This window comes from Ammodytes marinus, assembly GCF_949987685.1.
Source record: "Ammodytes marinus genome assembly, chromosome: 3".
Classification (NCBI taxonomy): domain Eukaryota; kingdom Metazoa; phylum Chordata; class Actinopteri; order Uranoscopiformes; family Ammodytidae; genus Ammodytes; species Ammodytes marinus.
In genome coordinates this window covers 10956613-10982692 of record NC_137232.1, presented here as the reverse complement: position 1 = coordinate 10982692, position 26080 = coordinate 10956613, and the positions used below count along the sequence as shown (strand labels likewise).

General features: G+C 44.0%; 1 protein-coding gene across 1 annotated transcript; it reads right to left on the bottom strand.

Moving 5' to 3' along the window:
• Positions 1–305: 305 nt before the first annotated feature.
• farsb (phenylalanyl-tRNA synthetase subunit beta) lies at positions 306–24258 on the bottom strand. The gene is made up of 18 exons (XM_080024957.1): positions 24165–24258; positions 23123–23178; positions 22751–22905; positions 22335–22407; positions 21634–21749; positions 20942–21092; positions 20742–20850; positions 20117–20187; positions 19948–20009; positions 19794–19845; positions 19611–19672; positions 18481–18688; positions 18154–18234; positions 17863–17955; positions 16973–17090; positions 16318–16470; positions 2022–2169; positions 306–1368 (listed from the first exon to the last, which is right to left on the bottom strand). The coding sequence occupies exons 1-18, from the start codon at positions 24220–24222 to the stop codon at positions 597–599; spliced, it is 2538 nt and encodes an 845-aa protein (XP_079881083.1). The 5' UTR covers positions 24223–24258; the 3' UTR covers positions 306–596.
• Positions 24259–26080: the final 1822 nt, after the last annotated feature.

The following is a 26080-nucleotide window of genomic DNA, read 5'->3' as shown; positions in this document are numbered from 1 at the left end:
ACCTGTAGCGTGCCGTGCGCGCTGAAAAACAAATCAGGTGTAAATACACAGCCAAAGCTCTGAAAACAGGCATGTTGCTAGCTACGGTGGACCCTTTGTTTACAATACCCTTTGTAGACAATACATTACCAGTGAGTTTACAGAGCCTAGGCTGTGTATCTGTGTATTGACACCGTTTTTTTTTCTCCCAGTGCACACAGTATGGACAGGATCATGAGGTATTCATTTATTTAAACTGATTTTGACATCTCGCATTCTACAGAATTGCTGTCTTCACCTTTTAACAGATCCAGTGTGAGACTAGTAAAACCATTAACCATCAAAAAGAACAAAAGATTCAAATCTTCAGTCAAAAGTTAGAATGGCTTTTATTTGATGTTTTGAAGCTCAGAATATTTTTCCACATGTAATCAAAGGATGAACTGTCTTTTTCAACGTAGGACCTGAGCTTCGGTTATTCTATCACATCAACGTTGGAATAGTGGTTGAACTTTTTTTTGTCATTTCATATTCTAATCCACTATTTTATCACAAAGACCAGCATAACATCATATTATACCATTCAGTTAATTTCTTCTTTGTTGGTATTATATGACTCAGATCTTATTGAAGGCGGCCACGTCCACAGACTGAACACACTCCTCGAAGGCGGTGATGGCTTCCTCCAGCTGGTCCGTGCCCACTTTGTCGTCCTCCACCACGCAGCCTATCTGGAGCTTCTTGATGCCGTAGCCGACGGGCACCAGCTTGGACTGCCCCCACAGCAGGCCCTCCATGCCGACGCTGCGCACACACTCCTCCAGCTTACCCATGTCCGTCTCATCGTCCCAGGGCTTGACGTCCAGCAGGATGGAGGACTTTGCCACCAGCGCCGGCTTCTTGGACTTCTTGGCGGCGTACTCGGCCAGACGCTGCTCCTTGATTCTAGACGCCTCGGCTTGTTCCTCCTCGTCCTCCGAGCCGAATAGGTCAATGTCGTCTTCGTCGCTGATGTCGTTTGTTACATTGGGCTGGGCAGCTGGCAGGACAAACTGACTCTTAGCCAATGGCAGGCTGGCTCTGTCCCTCTGGAAGGTCTTGATGTGGTTATACCAGCGCGTGAGGTGGCAATAGGTCTGCGAGGGAGATGATAAGATTGCGTCGAACATGGCGGTGTCGGCCTGGGAAGCAGCGAAGCCCTCCATGTAGCTTTTGTCGGCCAGGTAGTCGTTGAGAGCTTTGAGGCCCGCTGGTGTGCTCGTGTCTCCGAACACGGTCTTTGTGGAAGCTGGGCGAGATGGGGCGGATTGGACTGCCGTGGGGAACTTGTGCTTGAGGACTTCCTGCATGGGCACGACGTGTGTGAGGGGGATTTCAGCAGTGTGGCCACTGGGAAAAACCAAGGCAACAAAGCAACAGGTGATGAGTCACTGAGTTTAATTACCATGCCTCAAACACCCCCAAGGCACACACACAAATGATTAACCCCCTGCGTTCCAATACCCGTAATTCCATGCTACTTTAGTATGGTTAGGAAAAGATTTAGGACGTCCCAATTCATGTGGTCGGATGCAGCATGCTCATAAATACCCGGATGCCCTACTACACCTGGTTTGGATTTTTTAAGTGTGGAAATCGGCATGCTTTTTGGCAGATTCAGACCCACAATCCACTCCTAAATGAAGTAGAGGCATGCATGTATACGCACACACAGATGCACACCATTCACGTCAAAAACACAATGGAGTCTTATAAATGTTTCATTCTTCTGACTTTAGTGAAGACAGCTTTTTTTAGTGATTACAGTATATTAAACACAATTGCTGCACATAATAGCACTGCAAAGATTGGTCCTTTTTTTAAAAAAAAACATTTGTCATGCACCAACTAAACAGATCATCGGCAGCACACGTCAACCACAAAAGCCAAAAATTCAAGCCTCGTAAGTTCATCAAAGCTAACTGTCTTTCCGGTTGGAAGTGAGAATATAAACTATGTATGTCTAAAGGGGGACGGGTTAAGATTTAAGAAGGTGAATTCACAGGAATGGCTCGAGGTCTATCTCCAGGGCGGAGCAGGGCATGGTCAGCTCAAAGCGGTTGATGACGTCCGGGTGGAGAACCCCGAGGCGCCCTATGCTCTTCCCACGGGCAAAGATCTCTGCACAGCGACCGGGGAAGAAGGTGGAGTCTGAGAGGGGGAAAAAAAGACAACAAAATAAATGAATTATCACTTGTTATTATTACTAAGTTAGAATGACAGCTCAAACCTCCGATTAAAGGTCATTTGGTACACCTACTTCCTCCGGATGAGGAATAAAAAAAAAACGCCAATTTCTAACTCAGTGTTATATATTTTTGTATTTGCAAATGTAGTTATTACTGTGTGTGTGTGTGTGTGTGTGTGTGTGTGTGTGTGTGTGTGTGTGTGTGTGTGTGTGTGTGTGTGTGTGTGTGTGTGTGTGTGTGTGTGTGTGTGTGTGTGTGTGTGTGTGTGTGTGTGTGTGTGTGTGTGTGTGTGTGTGTGTGTGTGTGTGTGTGTGTGTGTGTGTGTGTGTGTGTGTGTGTGTGTGTGTGTGTGTATTTATATTAATTCCTTTTACACCTTATAAAATCAAAACACATTGTTAAAAACAAGTTCCAAGTGGATTTTAATGGGTTAAATCACTGAACAGATGACACTTACACCATGCTGGCACGGATTCACTTTCTCGTGAAAAAAACTGAAAAGACACTTGCCGTCATGAACCAATTATCACCTCCACTGGCTTGTTTGTATTCTGACAAACTATTTCTAACCAGTGTGTTACTAACATGCCATCTGCTAGTGTTGCATGGCTGCACACTTGAGATGCCTTTAAACTTTATCGCAGAAGCATTACAACCGATAACTTGAACCGTTCTTAAAAGACGTACAGAGGGCATCCTTGGTGTCAAGTGTTCAGTGGTTTGACACATCTTATCGTAGAGATCATGAGTTAATCAAAGTGTGGGTGGTACTGTGCCACCTTTCATGTTTCTCGAATTCACTCTTCATAATCACGTGTACACATACATACTTGTTAAAGGTCACATAATATACTCATTTTAAGGTTCAAAACTGTAATTTGGATTTCTACTAAAAAACATGGTTTTCATGGTGTAAAAGAGAGACGAAAAGACAAAGCTTTGATGGACAGAGAAGAAGCGGTTTCACATCAATCATTGACGGAGCAAAAAAATGAGCAGTGTTGAACCTCCACGGGCTATTTCACCACAGTACGATGTTAAGTCTTGCTTAAGTACAAAAACACATCTTCTGGGGGCGCAGTTGGTCCCCCATGGGCCTCGGCCAGCAGCGGACCCGGGTTCGATTCCAGCCCGCTGTCGTTCTCTGCATGTCACTCCCTTCTCTGCCCCATTTCAACTCTGTCTCTACACTATCAATAAAGCATAAAAATGACAAAAAAATATCTTAAAAAAAAAACATCTTCTTTTTTCTCCTCCTGATAAAAAAAAAGATGCTCCACTCTGTAACTCGGTGTCAGTAGTAAAAAGGTCACACAAGTCCAGAGGGAAAACAAGGCATCCGTCAACAGAAGATATGAAAACAACAACTTGTCAGTGATGTGAGAGGCGTTCCCTCACTCACTCACTCACTTGCTCTGTTCCAAGACACTGACATGCAAACAGACAGAAAGACAAGACTTGTCAGAGATTTAACGAGCTACTGGGTTGCCATGCCGACATCCCCACTCTCTAACACTCTCACACACACACACACACACACACAGACACGGCATTCTCCCATAGTGCACTGCTTCTTCCCACGCTGCCTTGCTAATGGGTTCCAGAGCCCACTGCTTAAGATGTTCGCTCATCACTATGTATGGAGGCTTACGAAACACATCGACTCTACTGTGGTGTGCCTGTGAAGTGAGTGTGTCTGTCTGTCTGTCTGTCTGTGTGTTTCTCTGTCTGTGAAAGCAAGTGTGAGAGAGAGACTGCGGGTGGCAACTACAGCAGGAAAGAATTGTATAATGTATTTCACTTGCTTGCCTGCTCAGCGCCTGTTAGGTGTATTAAATGGGGTTGTATATGCTTGCATCAGTTCTCGCGTCATTTACCCGTACTTACACTGACTATCAGCACGAAGCCATGGCAACTATATAAATCGCTGTGGTTACATCTTAAATAACCCAATCAGTCAATGAACAAATCCTACACTGGAGCCTGGGCACCACTTTCCACCCACTCTCCTCAAAACTTTCAGCGGAAGGAAAGTTATGGCTTGTTGCATTAAAATCACCATCATTCTGTCACAGGATTTACGGCTGGTTTAAGACTGCTGGACAGAGAGAATGGACACGGGGCTCTTACTGGAGCATTGGAGAAGAAACTGCAGTGAGACGAATTCCTTCATCCTGTATGAAGGAAGCTGGCTGTTTTCCCACTGAGGATGAATCCACATTTGGTGCTCTACTTTAGTGCGTGTTTACAAGAGCAGGAAAAGGGGAGATTTTGGATCGAGTCAAAAGAAATAAGTGTGTGTGTGTGTGGGTTTTCATTGTAATAAAGATGTGTGTCTAAATGAAACAGTGGCGTATTGCTGTGTTTGTAATAGTTTCTGGATGACAATAAAGCTCTATGTGCAGAGAGGAATATAACACACAGACAATACTAGTGGGTTCAATTCATACTGGTTTTAGTCTTTTCATGGGAATTGTAAAAAAAAAAAAAAAAAAAAAGATGGACTTCCTTTTAGAAACATCACCTTCTTCCCTCGTCCCATCTTTGTGAGTCCAATGCCATTATTTAATACTTATAAGAATAACGGCTAACAACTACAAACACAAGACTGGAGTGGTTAATGAACAGAAATCATCCTTGAAGAGAAAATTGTACTTGTGCTCAATCTTCACAATGATTCATTTAAATATGGTAAACTGTATTTTAACAACAACCTGATATCAGAGAAGCCTTTAGTACAGAGAGCACGGCATGGCTACCACAAAAAAAACATAATGAAAAGATACATTTGCTCATCTGTAATAGTTCCAAAGTCATTCTAACACTCATTGTTGGTGAGGACCAGTGGACTGTAGTGGACTGTATAGGTTGGTATAGGAGATTGTGTTGTATAGGTGGCGTCGGTTAGAACCCCATAAGACACATGAAGCAGTGGTCCAGTTTAGTGACTTTAATTCTCTTTGGTTGGCATTACATTGGCATATATGGTGTGTGTTGGCGTTTGGGTGTGGGGGTGTGTGTGTGGTCTAAAAGAAAGATACAAAAGGAAATACTAATTAGCAATAATGTCACAGTATTAACTTAAGCAAGAACACACAGTCACACAGTCACTGCATTAATAACATGAATGAACAGGCTGCTATAAAGTGGCTAATATTTCTAATACAGTCAAATGCACTAACTGCCCAAATGATATCAGCACTAGCTTAAAGACGAGTGAAACTCAACTGACACACGGCACACTATTACACAGACAATAAATAACTGTCGGCTGTTAACATGCAAGCACACAGCTTTAACAATAAACAATAATGACCTAAATAAACTAACATCAGTGTCCTCTCTACACTACTTACTTTTTGTCAGTGACGCACACGGGCCGCCACACATAAAACGCAGCCGAACTTTGGCGAGACACACATGAACTGACAAACGGCTCGGAACTTCACATAAACGGAGCGCGAGTCCAAACGGTTGCTTAGCAACGGGGGGACGCTGCATGCAGACAGGCTGCGCTGCACGTGAGCAGCAGAGCCTTTTGTACAGCCGCCCCTAAATTGCTACTGCAATTTACACATGAAAAAGGGCTCATCAGTTCTTAGGTTGTGGACGATCTGCATCCTCATCTGAATCCGGGATGGCAGGAAGGCGGATGAGTCGGGCCACTGGGCGGGTGTAGCTTCGATCCTTCACACGAACGTCGGCCGACCTCACGTGACCATCTGCGCTTCGATGAACTCTGGTGACCCTCCCGATGGGCCAACTTGCTCTGGGGAACTGGGGATCCACTAGCATGACGACCGCATCCACAGCAAGGTCATCTGGAGTGGAATGCCATTTCTGACGAGGTTGCAGGGTAGGCAAGTATTTCCGGACAAAGCTCGCCCAGAAGTGGTCTGCCATAATCTGACAATGTCTCCATCTCTTCCTGGTCAGTCCCTTGTCCATAGGATACACCACCTGTGGCAGTGCACCATCAGGCCGCCCCATCAAGAGGACATTGGGGGTCACTGGGTCTTCATCAGCTATGCTGGATGAGGTGTAGCCCAGGGGCTTGGAGTTTAGAATGGCTTCAACCTCCAGCAGGACGGTTAGGAGTACCTCTTGAGACACTGACTGAGCTCCGATCACCGTGTACAAAGCTGCCTTAGCTGATCTTATTTCCCGTTCCCAGGCTCCGCCGAAATGGGGTGCTGCAGGTGGGTTGAAGTGGAAAGCGATCTTCTGCTTTGACAGGAGCTCCTGGAGTTCTGGGTTCATGCTGGCGAAAGCTTCTCTCAGCTCCCTCTCACCGGCTTTGAAATTGGTCCCCTGGTCTGAGTAAACCTCTGCTGGGGTCCCTCTGCGGGCTATAAATCTTCTGAGGGACATCAGGTAGGAGTCGACATCTATGCTGTGCAAGAGGTCGAAGTGCACCGCACGGGTGGTAAGGCATTTAAAGATGATGCCCCATCTCTTCTCTGTCCGCCGGCCCAGCTTGACCTGGAATGGCCCAAAACAGTCCACGCCGGTGGAATAGAACGGCGGTTTGAAGAGACGTAGACGCGCCGCCGGTAGGTCAGACATCTTAGGCACAGAGGGACGACCCTTCCATCGGCGACACTCTTTGCAGAGGTGCTGCATGCGTCGGATAGCCTCTCTTCCACGTAGAAGCCAAAAGGTACGCCGTATCTCTGCATACACGCGCTCAGGCCCTGGATGACATAGGCGGACATCGTAGTCCTGTATCAGGAGCTTAGTGGATGGATGGGCAGGGTCCAAGACGATCGGGTGTATGGTGCTGGTCTCCAGTGCTTCTGCTCGTCGTAGCCTGCCTCCAACCCGTATGATCCCTCCATCAGGATCCAACTCTGGGGAAAGGGTAAGCAGACGGCTACTGTTCTGCACGGGTTTGCCTGTCTTCAGACGGTTTAACTCCTCTGAGAAGCTGTCCTGTTGCACTCGCTTGAAAATCAGCATCTCTGCCTGCTGATAGTCGGACGCAGTAGGAACACTCTGGTCAGCCGCCCCGTGAAGCTCCAGCGCTGTGGCTTCAACTAAATCCTTCCAAGAGTCGTACTCTTCAGCAGGGGAGGCTTTAGGTTGTTGAACTGCTGACGTAACTCCACAGAAAGCTGTCTTGCGATACTCCGATGGGTCTAGCTCTGACCCCGTGGAAGGCCTCACCGGCCACTCCTCTGATCCCTTGAGAAGGAAATGCGGTCCCTGACTCCATCGGTTGGGCTTGGCTACCTCTAGGGTTTTCAGTTCTAGCTTCTCCACAGCCTTCTGATCTTCCCCCGACTGGACATCCATCTTCACACTTAAAAACGGCAGGGTGTCCATCTGCGGGAGTTTCAACCCATCCCTCTTCAGCTCAGTGGTCTGTGGGGAGGTTGCGGTGAACAGGCACTGCTGCTGAGGAAGACTCTGCTGAAGTAGCCCGGTCGGGCCTTGCAGGGTCCATCCAAGCCGAGTGCGGATCGCAGCTGGACCACCTGGTGGGCCCAGCCTGACAGGCTCGATAGGGGTGAGCAGATGATGGTGGTCAGAGCCTATGAGCACCAGAGGCTTAACTCTTGTGAACTGCTTGAGGGGAAGACCGCGAAGATGTCTGTACTTCTTCTGGAGGCACGTGATGGGGTAGGAGTGTTCGGCCAGGCTAAGGCGCTGTGACGTGAAGGCCCCTGAGATATTAAAACTCCTCTTGGACTGCGCAGCTGAGGATAAGCGGAATGACACGCATGCACCTCTGAGCGTCTGAACATCTTGCCTTATAGTGCGCAGGCCCAGGTCCTCCGGTGTGCCTTCTAGCCCTAGCTGTTTGGCCGCTTCTGGGAGGAGCATCGTACGCTCTGAGCCGTCATCTAGTACAGCATATGTTTCCAGCTTACGGTCGTGGTGACTGAGCAGTACTTTGATGACTTTCAGTAGTACTCGAGGGGAGTCCGATGGGCGGTCCAGGTAGAGAACCTCAGTGGCTGTACTGATTAAGCAGCTACCCTCTGGTGGTGATGCGGGTTTGTCTCTCCTATTCACCTCATGAAGGACCTTCAGGTGCTTCCCTTGGCACACCTCACAAAGCTTCTTGAGGTCACACTGGGCTGCCTGGTGGGCCCTTGCGCAGCGCCAGCATCGCCGGTTCGCTTTGATCCACTCGGTGACCTGTTCCTTCGTGAGTCGTTGGATGGCTTGGCACTTATTGAGGAAGTGCTCTGAGTTCTCACAATAGGGGCAATAGGGCTTCACTTTGCTCCTTTGCTGCAACAGCGCTGAAGGTTGACTGCTTGGAGTCGTGGCTGTAGAATCTTCTACACCATGTAGAACGGAGGCTGAAGGTCTGCTCTGCCGGCTGTCAAACTTAGAGCTGTGCTGTACTTTGCCTACTGTCGGTTCGTAGCCTTGGCACCAGGACTCGTACCTCAGCCACTCTGCCAGGTCAATCAGGGTGTGGGTTGAGCCTTGTCGCTGAAGCATCAGGCGGCGGAAATCAGCTCTCTGCTCAGGTGGGAGCTTGGAAAGGAGACGGGCTACGTGGGAGCCACACCGAAGTTCCACATCTCCATCAGGCCCAAGAGTCTGGAGCATACCGACCAAGGATTGTACTTGCAGCGCGAACCTCTCGAAGGCTGCCACATCTCCACGTCGGACCTCTGGTGACTCCATAACCGTAGCTATTCTCTGCAGAGCCACATGATGGGGCTGGCCAAACTTCTCATTTAAGGCTGCCATCGTGTCAGAGTAAGGGGTGGTGGAGTTGAGGTAGGAATCGGCTACCAAACAGGCCTCTTCGAGTTTCAAATGGTCAGTAAGGACTTGATATTTAAAGAGCTCGGTGCTGTCTTCAGGCAGGAGGTTATCTAGGGCTATTCTCAGCCGGGCAAACTCCATTGGGTCCCTGTGGCTGAAGAGAGGGATCTTTGGCTTGGGCCCCTTGTACACTCTCTCTCCAGAGGTAGAGGAGGAGAATGTATGCTGGTTACCTGGGTGTGAAGACCTATAGCTGGCTTGGGGGCTAGGTGAATACCTGACACGTAATCCTGAATCATACTGAGCCCCATGGTCTGTTGGACTGAAGACTGGAGGGTATGAAGGCACGCGGACTGCTGAGAAGGGCTGAAGAGGTGGTGGCGGGCTAAGATGAGTAGGTCTTGGTAAGTAGCCTGCTTTGGGAGTAGAGGACTGGAGGCTCCTGGTCGTCGGACTAGGAGTAGCACTCTGCTTCAGTAGCTGCAGCTCGCTCATCATCCTATCTATGGCAGAGACCATTTCTCCTTTCCCATGGTCGTCTGACGGTTCTGCGTCTTCGCTAACTGGTGGCCATGGCGGAGGGGGTGGCCAGTCTCCATAATCACCCTCGCTATCCATAACGGGTGGAGTAGGAGGAGCTGGAGGGGGGGGTGGTGCCCACTCTCGGGGCTGATGCTCTGGTCGGCCATTACCTCGGCCCTTAACTGTGTCTGCTAGTGACTTGATGTCTCGGTGAAGGTCACTAAGCTGTGCCATGTTAAGTAACATATGCTCGTGAGACTGGCGCAGCTTCCTGTTCTCCATACGAATCTCCTGCAGCTCAGCGTTACATGCAGCGGTGAAGTCTCCTCTTCTCTTGGACTCTGGAGAGTGTGTGAAGGTCCTGCTTACCTCTCCACGCTGTCTGTCATATTCCTCTGAGTAGTTAGGGAAGCACTCGTCCTCTTGTCTGTCGAGGGCTGGGTCCCACTGGACTTGGCGCAGAGGATATGAAGCGTGTGGGTGTGTGGTGGGTGTCATCTTGGCCGCTCCCTCCACAGTGGGTCTCCACTCACGTTCCTTCTCATGCATGTGCATTGTAGCTGCCTTAGGAGAATCATGTGGCCTGTAGCTTACTGCATCAACCTCATAGTCGTCCAGGTAACGCGGTGGACGCGTCTGGCGCCTTGGACGAACTGCTGGAGCTGCTTCACTGCTTCGATGCATCTTTATCCTAAATCAACACCGAATCCGGCTCGAAGGACCAAAATGTTGGTGAGGACCAGTGGACTGTAGTGGACTGTATAGGTTGGTATAGGAGATTGTGTTGTATAGGTGGCGTCGGTTAGAACCCCATAAGACACATGAAGCAGTGGTCCAGTTTAGTGACTTTAATTCTCTTTGGTTGGCATTACATTGGCATATATGGTGTGTGTTGGCGTTTGGGTGTGGGGGTGTGTGTGTGGTCTAAAAGAAAGATACAAAAGGAAATACTAATTAGCAATAATGTCACAGTATTAACTTAAGCAAGAACACACAGTCACACAGTCACTGCATTAATAACATGAATGAACAGGCTGCTATAAAGTGGCTAATATTTCTAATACAGTCAAATGCACTAACTGCCCAAATGATATCAGCACTAGCTTAAAGACGAGTGAAACTCAACTGACACACGGCACACTATTACACAGACAATAAATAACTGTCGGCTGTTAACATGCAAGCACACAGCTTTAACAATAAACAATAATGACCTAAATAAACTAACATCAGTGTCCTCTCTACACTACTTACTTTTTGTCAGTGACGCACACGGGCCGCCACACATAAAACGCAGCCGAACTTTGGCGAGACACACATGAACTGACAAACGGCTCGGAACTTCACATAAACGGAGCGCGAGTCCAAACGGTTGCTTAGCAACGGGGGGACGCTGCATGCAGACAGGCTGCGCTGCACGTGAGCAGCAGAGCCTTTTGTACACTCATCATTGTGAGATAAAAACAGATGGGCTCAGACCCGGTGTCTACTGCTTCTGGATGGAGCCCACATGCACGTCACATGCTAGGTTGCTAACAAAACAAAGCAACTTCAAAGGTGCCATGGAAACGTAAACATCCCGCTAGGCTGCAGCTCCCACACAACGCTGAACATGAGTTTGGGGTCAGTGTGACGGCTGTCAGTGTTACCTGACTGTCAATCAACGTCATTACTACAGTTCAACTATTTATCTACTACAGTTTTATAATTATAACAATATGAAATACACTACACTATGTACCTTAAACGTCTACGTGCTGCAACTGCTCCATTAGTATTTTAGTGTATTCATTTCACACTTGTCTTGTTTCTATTACCTCTCTCCATACAGACAAATTACAACCTGAAACATAACAAATGCAGCTGCCTCCACATACATGCGTCTACTGCGTGGTAGAATTAAGCAATTAACATCCCTTCGTGCTCTGTTGCGTGAATGAAAATGTTGAGCATGGACACTTGTTTGATTTTGTACCAAGAGGAAAAGATCTAAGGGCGCACTCACACTAGTGCCGTTTGCCTGTTCCGTGCTCAGCACGATTCAGCACGATTCCCCCCCCTCCCCACTCCCCTCGCTGGCCCGTGCTCACACTGCTCGTGGCCTGGGCACACTTGCACCTTGCCTACGTCACCGTGCGCGTTTAGGATTTGGAGCTTAGTCTACTTGTAGGCTATACGACTGTTTGTGAATATTTTCATCCGGCCAAATTTGCAACAAATATTCCACTTCCACATTAGAGCAACGAGAATCCTTAAGCTATTGTTTTTTTTTTAAATGTAGCCTTGACGTAATAGGTCGCGGTGGACAGTCTCATATTTGTGCAGCACGCTGTTTATTATTAATATAACGGCCCGTCATCAGACCATATGTATCCGGATGGTTTTATACACATCGATCGCTCCATCAAATCCAAGTCAGAACTTTTTGTATGGGCAGAGATCGATTTTTTAAGTGTCTTTATAAAGTTTCTTGTTAAACCTTAGTGTAGGCTACTGTTTCCTTATCACCGGGCCGCGGTGTGTTGTTTTGGGTGCGTCTCCACCGCCATGCGTAAATGCAGTTATGACAGCTGACGGGAGGAAAAAGAAAAAAAATCATCTGACGAACGTGAGTAAACACGAAAACCTTTTTGCTTTGCTTTCTGCGCTTACCTAATTAGCTCTCTCCCTCTTTTATTAGCCCACATCTAGGCTTACACACACGTTAATTCTCACACATTATAGCTACAAGTCCAAGTGGTGGGCAATTCTGGTGGACTAGTAAGGCAGCGGACGTTAACGGACTATGCATCCTTAATAAATTCACGTCAGGAACACCGCCTGTGCGCTTGCTTGTGCGCGTGTCATCTCATTAGCATATGTACTTTGGCCACGGCACACCTCTCCCAGGTGTGCCGTGGCCAAGGGGCTGTTCCGTGCTGGAATACAAGTTGGCGTGGTCACACTAGCCAAACGTTCTAGACTTTAGTATGCAAATTAGCTTTGGCACGGGGCCGCGGCCCTAGTGTGAGTGGCCCCTAAGTGACTTTGAAAGAGGGTCCATTGTTGGTGCACACACAGAATGGCACAAGATTCAGTCACGAATAATGCTCAACTGGCTTCTGTTTCCATAGGAACAGCGACTAAAGTGACATCTGCATTTAGATCTGAGGGGAAGACAGAAGATCAGTAAATAGGCTCAGTCATTATGATGGAGGGTGCACTTTTGATGAGCACGATAAGCTACATTGTATCTGGTCGGTTAACCGTTAATGATCGGTCAACGAGCGTAGGTAATCCCTCATCGGAAGAGGGAATATCTTTTGAAAGAATGGGGTTTCCATCCCTTCTGTAAGATTCCAGGGACTTGTATAATTATGAATGCCAAAGTAATGTTTGATGGCGACTGCTACATGTGTGAATAAATAAGCAACTCATTGCTAACAAGTTCGCAAAAATGTTGTGTTCGTAATTTGTGTCCGCAGGCGCCATGTGGCAAAACAAAAAAGTTGCAGCAGGTTTGAAAAAAAATCATTAAAAACATCACTACCAACCCTTCCAAAGTCGACCCAACACACAGTCATGTATAATACTTTCTGGACATTGTCTCTTTCCTAACAAAGGATGTATGGGGCCAGGACTTTGCATTGGTCACAGTTGTTAAGTGGAACACAGGCATCTGTCCTCTTAAGTGGCTTCTTCCTCCACCACGGATCCCCTGACTCGTTATTTCATCCCTCTTGCCCTCAGAGTGGAGGAAACTCACTGACATGTATTCCCTGGGCCACTCACTCTCAGTGCTAGACTGATGTGATGGGGAGGTTTCACCCTGCTGATGGACACATCCTGAGGGTGTGTGTCTGCAGCAGGTGAGCTCTTATGAAGGGGTCCTGACCTTGTAATGGGGTTAGGGAGGACACGCCGACATATGTGTGTGTGTGTGTGTGTGTGTGTGTGTGTGTGTGTGTGTGTGTGTGTGTGTGTGTGTGTGTGTGTGTGTGTGTGTGTGTGTGTGTGTGTGTGTGTGTGTGTGTGTTGGGGGGATGGTTAGGCTAATGGTGTGCAGAGTGTGGAAAAATAGTGAGTGGGTTCATTAACCCCAACTGTCCATTTCAGCTACTGTGTGTGTGTGTGCGTGTGTGCGCGTCAGTCTGTCTCGCTGTTCAGCACTGCAGTGGATGCTTTATCTCCCATTCACTGTCCCCCACCGCAGACTTAACTTTACACCCTCTCACAAACATATTGGTGCTTACGCCTCATCTCATCTCCTCCTTCCGCTGGCCCCATCTGCCTTCCCTTCCCCTCTCCTCACTGACACTTGAGCCCATTGATTTGCAGTCTGAATAGCCCAACGGAGGCAGAGTGGATATCTTACAGTGTGACCTTGGAGCATGCAAGCCAAAGAGGAGAGGGGGGGAGGGAGGGGGGAACAAGAGAGGTTGGAGTGTGTGCAAGAAAGTATGGAAAGATAAGAGGACTGAGGGAAGGATGCAAAAAAAAAACTCAAATGATTGATGAGTCTCTCGAGGAAGACGGAAGCTAAAAATGCACACGGATTGTCCCGTGCAGTGCTTAATGTAATAGTCTCTGGTTCAAGACAAGGCGACAGAAACCATTCCTTTAACTGTGTGTGCATTTGAAAAGAAATGGGAATAGGTCGCTCATCACTAGATAGCTTAGCTCAAATACTGGTAGTCAATAGTCGGCCTGCCTCTATTGACAGTCGGAAGATACACTTTACAACATCACTAAACTCTATACACATGCTCTCTACTAAACCTTCTATATGTCCTTCTGGTATGTCTTTTAATTTGAAAATGACATAAAGAGAGTGGAACATAAAGTGGTAAATAAACAAGTCCCAACAGGCACACATGAGCGTTAAGCGATGTTGTAAAGTTTATATTCCGACTGTTGGCACAGGCAGGCGGACACGTCCCATTGACAACCAGTATTTAAGCTAAGCTACTGTGATTAGCGATGAGCGACCCTTGCCCATTTATTCAGCAAAAAAAAAGAATGCACGCACAGTTAAAGGAATGGTTTCTGTCGCCTAGTCTTGAACCTTGCCTAGATTGAGAAAACAAGCTAAAAAAAAATTCTTTTTGAGCTATTCCTTTAAGTTAAACCTTTTCTGAGTCGTCATACCACTACCTGAGAGTGTTCTTATGCCAGTCACATGGCACCACTGCTTAATACAGCTGTGCTAGGAGAAAGAGAATGAAATGGCCCTCTGCGGTTTGAAAGGGCTGTTTTGCACATCAATGGAGAACAACAATCCGGTAGACTAGGGCTGAGTCGTCTCCTTCAACATGACTTAAGAGAGAGAAGCCCTTTGAAAAGTGTGCACTCTTACTAAGATGCATTTCATCATTACACACACAGTGAAGTTGTCTGATATAACTTCTTGGCCCAATCCACACACACACAAACACACACACACACACACACACACACACACACACACACACACACACACACACACACACACACACACACACACACACACACACACACACACACACACACACACACACACACACACACACACACACACACACACACACACACACACACACACACACACACACACACACACACACACACACACGCGCGCACACACGCACACACACACACACACACACACAAACTGCTGATGTGACTCCATTGATTTTTATTGAGCAAAATGATGCCAGAACATTACACATCATCACTGCCATTTGGCTTCAGCGACTGAGCAGGATGATCTGGATTTATGGGGTTTTTAGGGCGTAAAGACACTCAACTTGGAAGGCAAATGAAAAGGTAAAGAGTGAATTGTGGTTCAATTGTTTTTTCGCAAAGGGACATATTTAAGTCGGAGCCCATGACCTAAAAATGACACCTGCTCATTCATAAGTTAGGCACTTTAATTTTTCATAAAGTGGTTTCTATGTTAAATAGGTTACAAACCAAATGAAATGAAATAAATGATTGTACACCACAAATTGTCAAACACATTCTACCATAACATTGTAACACTATCGATAATTATCCTTTCCTGGTTTTCTCCTGTCTGGACTAAAACCCTCTTCTTTAAAGTGATGCTCCACAACTGTCATCTCCAGTGGGCACCACGTATGCTTTAAGGATGGCTTTACTTAAAAAAAAAAAAAAAAGGTGTGTATCCGGAACAAGCTGTGGCATTGTGCATAATCGACTTGAGGGTACTCATGTCTTTTGTACTTTTTGTAACTTTTTGTTTTAAAAGGTTGTGTTGTGTTGGCTCTTTTCATTGGCAAGGAGAACATGGAGGCTCCATGCCCCCTGAGCTGAGCACAGTGGGAGGTATACTCTTTGAGAACAATCCATCTCTCTACTCACACTAATGTATGTTAACAGATTTAAAGTGTTCAGTCAGAATGAATGATTACTATATACGATAATGCACTCCTTTAATACTGTGCAGCTTAAAAGTCTGTATATCGGTTTAACGGTTAACAATGAACTAGGGATAGTTACAATACAAGAGAGCGTAAGTCACAAAAGTAATTTAGCAGATGATCTTAACTAAATACCCATGTTGCAAGTTAATTTGTACATCTAAATACTGCATTTCACTGCCATGGCAACTGTCTCCAAATCAACAAAACAGCGTACGTGACCTGCGCCATGGTAAAAAAAAAATAAAAAAGAACACATTCCCTGCTGCTAGTCATAGCCTGGATTTACATAATCTCAACAGAACCTGCCTTTTAACCTCAAGTGACCCAGATAAATATATTCACCAGTTTAGTAGGTAAAACATTTTTCATTTAGATCACAGGGGGATTTTCTCCTCCCTGTACAAATTCAGTTTAGAGATATTTTATCAGTGTATTCCTACAGAGTGTCCTCTTACCGTCTGCAGCCTGGATGTGGTAACCTTCCCCTCTGGCAGACTTGACCTCTAACAGTTGCATGGTTCTGTCCAGCAGGCCGTGGATCACCTCAAAGCCCGGGCTCTTGTTGTAGTAAACGGCACAGAAACGACGGCTGTTCCTCGCCCCCACATCTGGTTAGTGGGGATGAGAGGGAGTGTTATTACTTATCAATATGTCAAGTCAATATTAGGTTTGCATTAAATATACATCTTCCAGTAGGTGTCATTCCACTTTCTAAATCTGATTCTGATGAAGCTTTTCTGGTTTATCTTTCTTGTAATTTTTTGGAAGATAAATCAAGACTACAATGGTCGCCTATGAAAAATGTATACTGTATGTATATACAGATTTCTCATATATAATATAAATAAATGTCATAATTGAAAGCAACAACTTAGCATCCTGATATCTGAATGATGTTTGAGGACTTTTCCAACACAACAAAGTAAAACAGCTTATTTTACATTATCCTTTATGAGATTAAAGTTTACATATGATGTCTTTGTACGGTTTTTATATTGAATACATGTCAAAAAAAAAAAAATATTAGCAAATGATCACATTCTGTTTTATTTACATTTTACATGGCGTCCCAACTTGTTTGGAATGGGGGTTGTACATGTAGACGCCTACCTTTTGTGTCATCCTTCAGCACCACGTCAGATATCTCAAACAGTTTGAGGGGAAGAGGCATCTTCCTGTTGGCAGCTATGGTTTTCAGCAGGCCGGGCAGCAAGGTGGTGCGCGCCACCTGGTGGTGAGAAAAAAATAACTCTGGTGAGGCTAGATACACAGCCAGTGTTTTAAGAGAGAAGAGCTCCCCCTTCTGGTAAAATAACGCTACAACGTATCTATGTGAGGAACACCCATCTTTTTAGATTCTGGTTGTTTTTAGACTTTATTTTTACACATTCTAGCATAAATGTTGGCAATAATATTCAAAACATGTTACTGTGTTTTATTATCAATGCAAAGTAATCTGCTAAGAAATGAGTTTGTGCTGTAGTTATAATAAGATGGCACAGAATTACCTGAAAGTATCCACTAAGTACAGAATATAATACGTATGAAACGTTTAATTTTTGCTTGACATTTACCTTTAGTTTAAACAATGTCCTTAGTAACCTGTTAAGTAGAGTACGCCATGTTAGTTGTCTTACATTTTTTTGTCTTTTGTTTGTGTGTTCACTTTTTCAGTTGTGTGTTGTGGTTCCTCAAAAAATAAAGTATTTAAAAAAACTAAGTATGAAAAGTATGAAACTGTTACTCATCCCCTCCTGCACAGCTGCACAAACCTTTTATAGCCAAAGGGTCAGCAGCTCCTGCCTTTAGTTTACAATCTTTCCTCCCCCCAAAGAAATGTATTCATTAAATGACCCTCAAACGAAAAAATTTAAGTTAAAATTAGATTAGAAGGGTTCTGACCACATGACTTGTTTGGTAGAAAATTCTATTTAAATGTTCTGGTTAACTTTTACGGCTCTAAATCAAGAGTGTCTCTCCGTCTTCGTGTGCTTTATCACCTGGAACTCTGCTGTCTTGGGGTTGGAGATATGAGCCGCCCCGGTCTCAGAGATCTTCTTTCCAAGCTTGTCTGCGATATCTTCTATGGAACACTACGGGAAGAGAGAGGGCACAAAATCTTTTAAGAATATTTGAATTGAGACTTTGTACATTTTTAGAGGAATGGTGCGTTTATTGCTTATAAATTCAGATTTTCTTATTTCAAGTCAGAGGAAGACTGCTTTTTCTTCCGTTAAAAAGGTACACAGCAAATAGACACAATAGTGTTTACATTGGTGCCTTTTTCTTACCAGTGCAAAGTTAAGGGCCTCTGTGAATCCAGCAGCTGCCAGGTCTTGTCTCAACAGCTCTGTCAACTTGTTCAGTGGGAACTGTGAAAACAAAAGCACAAATACATTTAGAAAACACAACATGAGGCACAACACATTGGGCCTCATCAAATATGGTTTCACATACACATATTAAAAGGCATACTAAGCCATTGCAATCTAGAACACTTTTTTGTCAAAATCAGCTAATGAGTATAGCAGCGGTTAGTGTAAACGTTTGCCAATCGTTCACTGAAGAGATGACTTAGTATGCCTTTAAACAGCACGGCAGAAGAAAAGGCCATGCACCTGGCTGGCTACGGTGTAGGTGCGCGGTGTGGTGCGGGGGATGTTGTTGAATCCGTAGGCCATGGCGGCGTCCTCCATGATGTCACAGGCGTGGATGACATCAGAGCGTGTGGGCGGGATCTCCACCTCGATCTCGTCCCCGTTGCCAGTGGCCCGGGACAGCAGGCACATCCTGGTCAGCAGCACAGCAATGTTCTCCGTAGACTCACTGTCAAAGAGGGGAAAAAAACACACATTTGGATTTATTTAAATGTTTCTGGAGGTACACTGACGCCAGTGCAGCTGGCTAGAAAGGCAGGGTTACATAAAACTCTTGTCTAATAAATCACTTTCTGTGGGACTTTTGTTTAAAGGCCAGTTTTTTATTTGGCAATTTCTGAAAACGAAATAAAGCAAATTGAAGTGAATTAGGTGCATTTGAACAATGGGTCTCGTCCAAGAACCACTCATATGAACACATTTGTAGCAATTCAAGAGAATTGGTGGCAGTGCACCACATTTTCTCGGGTTTAGAATGTGCTCATAGGTGTGAACAGATTTACGAGTGGCCAAGACCTGTTGTACGAGTCATGAACCTCCCTCTACACAGTGGATTCAAATCCAGGGTTGAGGCCTATACATTGATTCATTCAGGGTTTAAAACAGCCTTTAACAGAAAAATATGAATAAAATGAACAATAAAAAGCTAAAATGGCCCGCCAACGTCCTGAGAGGTTTCGTTTGTTTTTCATTATTTTATCGGCATATTTTTAGAACGGTAACAAGACAGCTACAGTTCCATAATTATCAAACATTCCTCGCATTCAGACAGCTGCCTGTGGTTTGCTGTCATTTGACTGACTGTCCCCAGCTGTACCGGACAGTGTAACATCACCTACAGTATAGGTTTTTTCTCGTCTTTCATCCGCCTCTTGTCTATAAAGGCTTTGCTTAGACTGAACGTTTTAAAGCATCTGATTCGTTCTAAACGTGTGTATTTCTACATAACTTATCTCGGAAAAACTGTTGGGCCCAGGATTTTGCTCAGAAAATGTAGATCCAAAACTTTTGACAAACGCAAACTTGAATGCATCTTGATAAACATCAACCTCATTCAACTACAGTACACTGAGGATGACCAAATGACTGACCTGATGCCAACTTTTCGGTTGACAAATTCACTGGAAAACTTCTCCTTCCTGTAGGCCAGCTCCTAACGTACAAACAAGGAAACCACAGCACTGGATTAGCAGACAGTAGAAGAAATAATTGACACAGTTTAAAAAACAAACAAAAAAACAGTGAGAGATGATTGTAATAATGGAATACAGTACTGGGTATTTGCAGGTACTTCCATCTGGTGACACCACCTCTGCCTCCTCTACCCTGAAAGAGCAAGAGAGAAGAGATATGATGAGATGGAAGCCAAGTTCATGTTGGTGTCAACGGAGATGGAAAGCTGCTATTGGAGACGGAGATGAGACTCACGTGAAAGGCTGTGAACAATACTCGCTAAACATGGTCACCATCATGTCCAACACGATCTTTGCCTGGAGGAGAAAAAGGTCATGTTTAAGTCAACCTATCCTTGATAACATTGTTCTGAACAACATGTACTGTATATAGTGGGGGCGTTGTCTGTTCTCTCAGGTTCTACCTTGGTCAGGTCGGTGGCCGTGCACTCAACGAAGACATTCTTTGTCTTAAGGGTGATTTTTGAATGGTCCCCTGGAAAATAGAAACACAAAAGCATTTTATGGTCATCAAAATCTAAGGTTCATTTTTACTTTAGCTAATTATTTTTATTTTCTAGCTCATGATTTCTTGACCGCTACTACAGCTACTCCTGGTTACTCTTATTTCTATTTCTGAATTTATTCATTTAAATTGAATATTGTGATTTGCATTATTATATTGTGATTTGATTACTTATTACTTGGTTGTATTACTTTGAAATACCTTTTTATCTCCTTTTAGTATCAGTAACTGTCACTCAAAATGTCAATTTAAGCACTTTTTCTGCATAATTGCATATATGTCATTTGTGTTCAATGTGTGCAGGTGCATTGTGATGTGGAGCCCTAGACCAATAAGTACATCTTATCTTATATTATCTAACTGTGTCATTGTGTCTTACTGGACAGTCAGATCTCTAAGATGTCTGTCGGTCAGATCTTTCTAAGGTGAAATAGCTGATAAAAGTATACAGTGTGCAACAGACGCAGAAATGAAAGCCAAAAATGAAGGTAGGCACGTGAAGCCAGGAACATTGCTATGCTCACCATTGATAATGGGAGGCATGGACAGGACGATTCCATTGCTGTCGTAGATGACGGGGTACGCAGGCTTGTCTTCAATAATGTGGAGGAAATGCTTCAGGTGGCTGTCTGTCTGTAGGAGTCAAAACAACAGTGGCGGTGTTAGAATCACACATAATGACAAAGTGCCCTGCTAACCACAGTCTATATTATGTGCTGCTCACCTTGTACAGAGTCATGAGCTGGGTGGCAGTGAACTCTTTGGTCTGGTTGAGCGGTTTGAAGCAGATGTCTCCTGGGGCTTTGGCTGTGTATGTGAACGGACCAGAGATGGTGTCCAGGTCATGGGTCCCAATGGCCACCAGGCTCCTCTTCCTGCACAAACACAGTCAAAGCATGTGGACAGGGTGACTACTACTCATCATTTTAATGCATGTTAATGTGTGCTGTGTTTGCAGGGCTGAAACGGTATCTAACTATAGCCAAACACCTGATCTGTTCATCATGGAAATAACTGGCAGATTCATTGATTCATCTCGACATTATTTTCCTCAGGGCTTGCACTCTGAATACCTGCTTTATAAACACACGTGTGAGAGATGCAGTTGCTGCAGAATCTCACAAACCGCCACACTGCTGTGCTTTTTTAATGGAATTATGTCATCAGTAAAATACCAATAAAACAACTTTTGTTCAAGCATAATAGAGCTTCCATTAAATTGTTCACAGCATGTTTTTAACAAAGCGTTGAAAACAGGTGCACCTTAAACAGTGACTTGAGTAACGTCAAAGGCTATATAAACAGGTGGGGCCCAAAGGCATTTACACAAGTGATGGTACCTGCAGTGACTTTTTGAATGAGATCACTGAGCAGAATGTATGTAGTTACAGCTTTAGAGTCAAGAGCTAATCTGACCTGCAGATGTTTTGGTGGAGTTTGTCCTGCAGCTCGATGAAGCTGTCGTAGCGCTCCTGGGTGAAGGTGATGTTTCTCAACACTGCTGCCACAGCGAAGGGCCGCACTGCCGCCGTCTGCCCCGGGACAAACACATGTGTGATAAACTGAGTGATAATACAGATTTATTTCATCCATTCACCCACACAGGGATGCTAACTCATGTATGGTGAGATAAGAGAGAGCAATCCGAAGAAGGGGGGAAAAAAAGGTCACCTGACGAAGGCCTGCACTGTTATGCTTAAAGGCTACCCTGTCTATACTATCAAAAATCAATACATGACACCAACTTTTGGTTTCTCAATAAGCTAATAAAAAAAATCTGATAAACAATAAATGTTCATAAATATTATAAAACTTAGTCCAAAAAAATGCTTTTTTGCCGTTTAGAACATTTGATAGGACTGTGTGGGCGTGGCAAATAAACGGTCTCCATGGCAAGATCATGGCGTGTAGTCTCTCCCTACATGTCGGACCAGGGAATTCTATCTTATGTGCACTTAGAATCATAGTATAAATATGTTATATGGACGTAGGAAGCATAAATGAAATGGGTGGGACAATTTTAGAGGGGGGCGGGGGGGGGGGGGGGGGGGAGGGGGGAGTCTGGGGGTCCAGCTGTAATCTCACAGACTATTTCTTTGCCACTGAAAATCACTCACCTCTTTAGTAATGATCAGCTTCTGAGGCTCTCCGCTGGCCGGGCTCACACGTCTGTAGCGAGGTGCCTCCAACCTGCAGCACAAATACAAACTCTGTAGCAACACAGTGGAACAAGTCTGTGTGCACAATACCCCGTTACTGGAGTAGCAGCTTCTATTTAGCAAGTCAGACCCAATTGAAAACACCACCTTCATCCACAAGAATGTTTGAATGCCATCAGAACATTAGGTTCATTCCTAAATATATTATCCACCCATACTCTCTTTGGAAGTGGATGCTGCTGAATTACACCGTTATGTTTCTCTGTTGTGTGTCAGCAATAAGTGAAACGGGTCCACCTTGGCATACATTCAGCAACCACCCTTCACTTAAGATTGTTGTATCACAGTTGTATCATACACAAAATAACCCTCACTTATTCTTGAAGACCTGCAGTCCGCGGACCAGCCCCTCCAGACACAGCAGGTCATAGCGGTTAGCAGGCACGTCAATCTTGTAGAGGATGACGTCAGAAGCCCCTGATGCCTTGGAGTCGCCTTGCTCTCTGCTGATTATCTCCTTCTCTGAGGTCTGTAAACAGGTATAAAGAACAGAGCTCAGACACCATATTGCATAGCAGGGTGAATGTGTTTGGCTTCCAGTGAATTGGACATTTTGATTTGGCTGTGTTTCTTTTATGTACTGGTTTATTAAATGATATGCTTTGGCATTACACCATGAGATAGGGTCTATTATATAGAAAAGGACACACGTTATGATACACTGTGGTTTGACGTTGTTTACTTACAATTTCATCAAGCTCAAGCCCAAATTCAAAGCACAGCTCGTCAAACTCCTCATCAGCTGAAACAAATAGCAAACAGGCGTTATTAAGCACAGCGTTATACAGTGTTTAGTACCCCCGGGTTAATCTGTTAACGGCAGCCAGCCCAGGGTTTTTATTTAAATTTATTTTATCTTATTTTTAACATACAATCATACATGATGAAAATCATAAAATGTAAATTCATTACAGTGTCTTGTAGATTAAATGGTAGGCTACCATCCATTAAACATAAGCAAATTCGTTTACTTAGGCCTAGGTAACAAAAAAAAATGTCTGACATTCGGCAAATACATCATTATCATAGCCTAAATAAAGTCATAATAACTAATAATTTATACATTTTATTTTTAATAATATGAAAGTGTGTGTTTAATCTTTTTGTAAGGGTTAAAGCGTCCATATATGTGTTAAATGTAATCAGAAAAATGCTGCTGTTTGGGAGGGACTCAGAGAAATTTGCTTTATTAATGTCAAATTTGCTAGCTGCAAAGGATTTGTCATGTACATCTAAAAATGTATAATCACATTCACTTAACCATCAATCATTTATTGGGGCATACTTCTTATGAAATGTCCAGTCTTGTTATAAAGTTCTCGATTATGTCGCTCCAAGATACAAACGAATTATTCTCATGTTTAAATGACAGGAGCAGAAATGATGCAATCACGTTCACATCCAAAACACACACACACGTCAGTGCACTGTGTCAGTACTGTTGTTATACCATAAACATAAGCAGAAACAAGTTTCTATTAACATGTGTAGTTGGCAAGTTTGTATATTAAACATTTTAATTTTTCTCGTTCAAGATAATTGAATTACAGCCAGATAACTGGGTAAAGTTGACCGCTCGTGTGCATCTGCTATAGTGCGATGCTAACCACCAGGCTAATGAGTTCAAGCATACTATCCACTGTTTCTGTCTTTTAACTCCAAGCATGGCACTTGATAACCAGTCAGACAGTGTGTCCGTCACATGAATATGTATAAAATATAACTTACTGTATGTTGTGCCCAAAGCTTTAAAGAGAAGATCCCTTTTTACTCCGACAGTCGGCATGTTTGCAGCTAATCCTACTCAGCCCAGTGGAAAAGGACCCCAGCAGCCGGCTCGAGCGGTCTAGAGCGTTGCCTGAGTGAAAAACCAGTTACATTTGAGACTTCCATCCATCCATTCATAAGATACACCATGTAACCCTGGCTAGAAACATTGTATCCACGAATCAGTTGTGGATGCATTGTCATCCATTTGTGACAAATGTAATTCATTTGATCTGACATAAAGCTTGCATCTTGTTCCATATTCATGATATAACACATAGGCCTGTGTCTTAAGCTACAGAAGTAGGCTACACAGCTGCAAGCAGTTTAAAAGAAAATGTAAGTTTATTTGTTTGTCTTTTGCACACAAACAATACAATTAAAATCTTAATTAATAACGATAATTCAAATGAGAACACAAACAGTGTAACTTATTATACCCGTTTAAGGTCTGTACATTATGAAGTGCTCCTCAATAGTGTGACAAGTGTTAAAAAATGAGTATAACAAAAAGAAGAGCACACAAAAACAAACTAACAATATGCAGTACACAGTATGCAGGTGTCATAACTATCCAACTAAGTATCCTATTCAATTGTCATAAAGTGGGACAACGTTCACTTCAGAGCAACTGATGAGAAATCGTAATCTGGAAAAAATGTAATTATTTGAAAAATAAGTTTGTAGAAGAACATCAGAAAAACACCAGTGATATCACATGCGGGAATACTACTGAATAACAGGCGCTTTCTTAGGAATCGACATGCTTTCAAATACAATTTGATTTTAGATTAGATACAGAACTGTGGGTTGACATAGCGTTCACGTTATGAATGAAAAGAGTCAGAAGTTAACAGGGCCGGAACGTGCTTGAAATAATAAGGGTGTCATTCACAATAACAAGCCTTCATTCAAAGAGCTCTATGAGAAGAGATTGTAAAACAGCTTGTAAATAACACCTGCAATTCAGATATGGCATTGCAGATTAAATGACTATGAGAATTGTTTTCATTAAAAGAGCAGGTGAAAGGACAATGTAGGCTACATCACTCTTTGTGCTTCTGTAATAAGTCTCCTATATATGTGCTCCTGTGGCCTGCCTTGCTTCCAGGTCTCTGTTTTTTTGGTTGTTCTTTAAGTGCATGTCTGGGGGTGCTCGTGGTGTGGTTAGAGCGCAATTTTTATTTATTTTTTAATCGGTATTGTGGACAGAGGGTGTTGTAGCTATGCATATTGTAATCCCCTTCGGGACAAATTTGTTATACTGGGCTGCCTGTATAAATAAAAACAAGACTCGAATTGACATTGTGTTAAATCAAATATTTGTATTGTTATCAGATTGTATAACTTAAAAAGAAAAACATGTCTTGTTATAGCTGAAAGGGCAGCTGAAAAACAGATCTTATTGTAGCCTTAATTATAAATTGAAATAATCTATTTGAGTCTGGTACTTAGTTTTTAAAACTAATGACAGATAAATTTCAATCATAAAATGATGAACTAGCACGTTCTCCTATAATCACATTGTGTAATGTTGGGAAATTGTGTTATTATTGCAAAACAACAAGAAAGGGACAGTGTATTTCACTGTTCCATTTTCCAGGAATGATTGTGTCAGTGAAACAAGCCATGAATTGTCTTTCTGTCACCATGATATATGGTCTATACACTGCATATGCGTGGCACTGCAAAGTGAGTCACCACTCTGCCGGTTGCATACTTTCATATAGCGCCATATTTTCTCAGGTATAACCTATAGTAATAGTCTACATGAATAGAGTAACATTTCTTGATGGAAAAAAGTCCAGATCATTACAGAAATTAATTCACATGAATTGTATATCCTCCCTTCATAGGCTTGTTATCCCAGGGTTGCC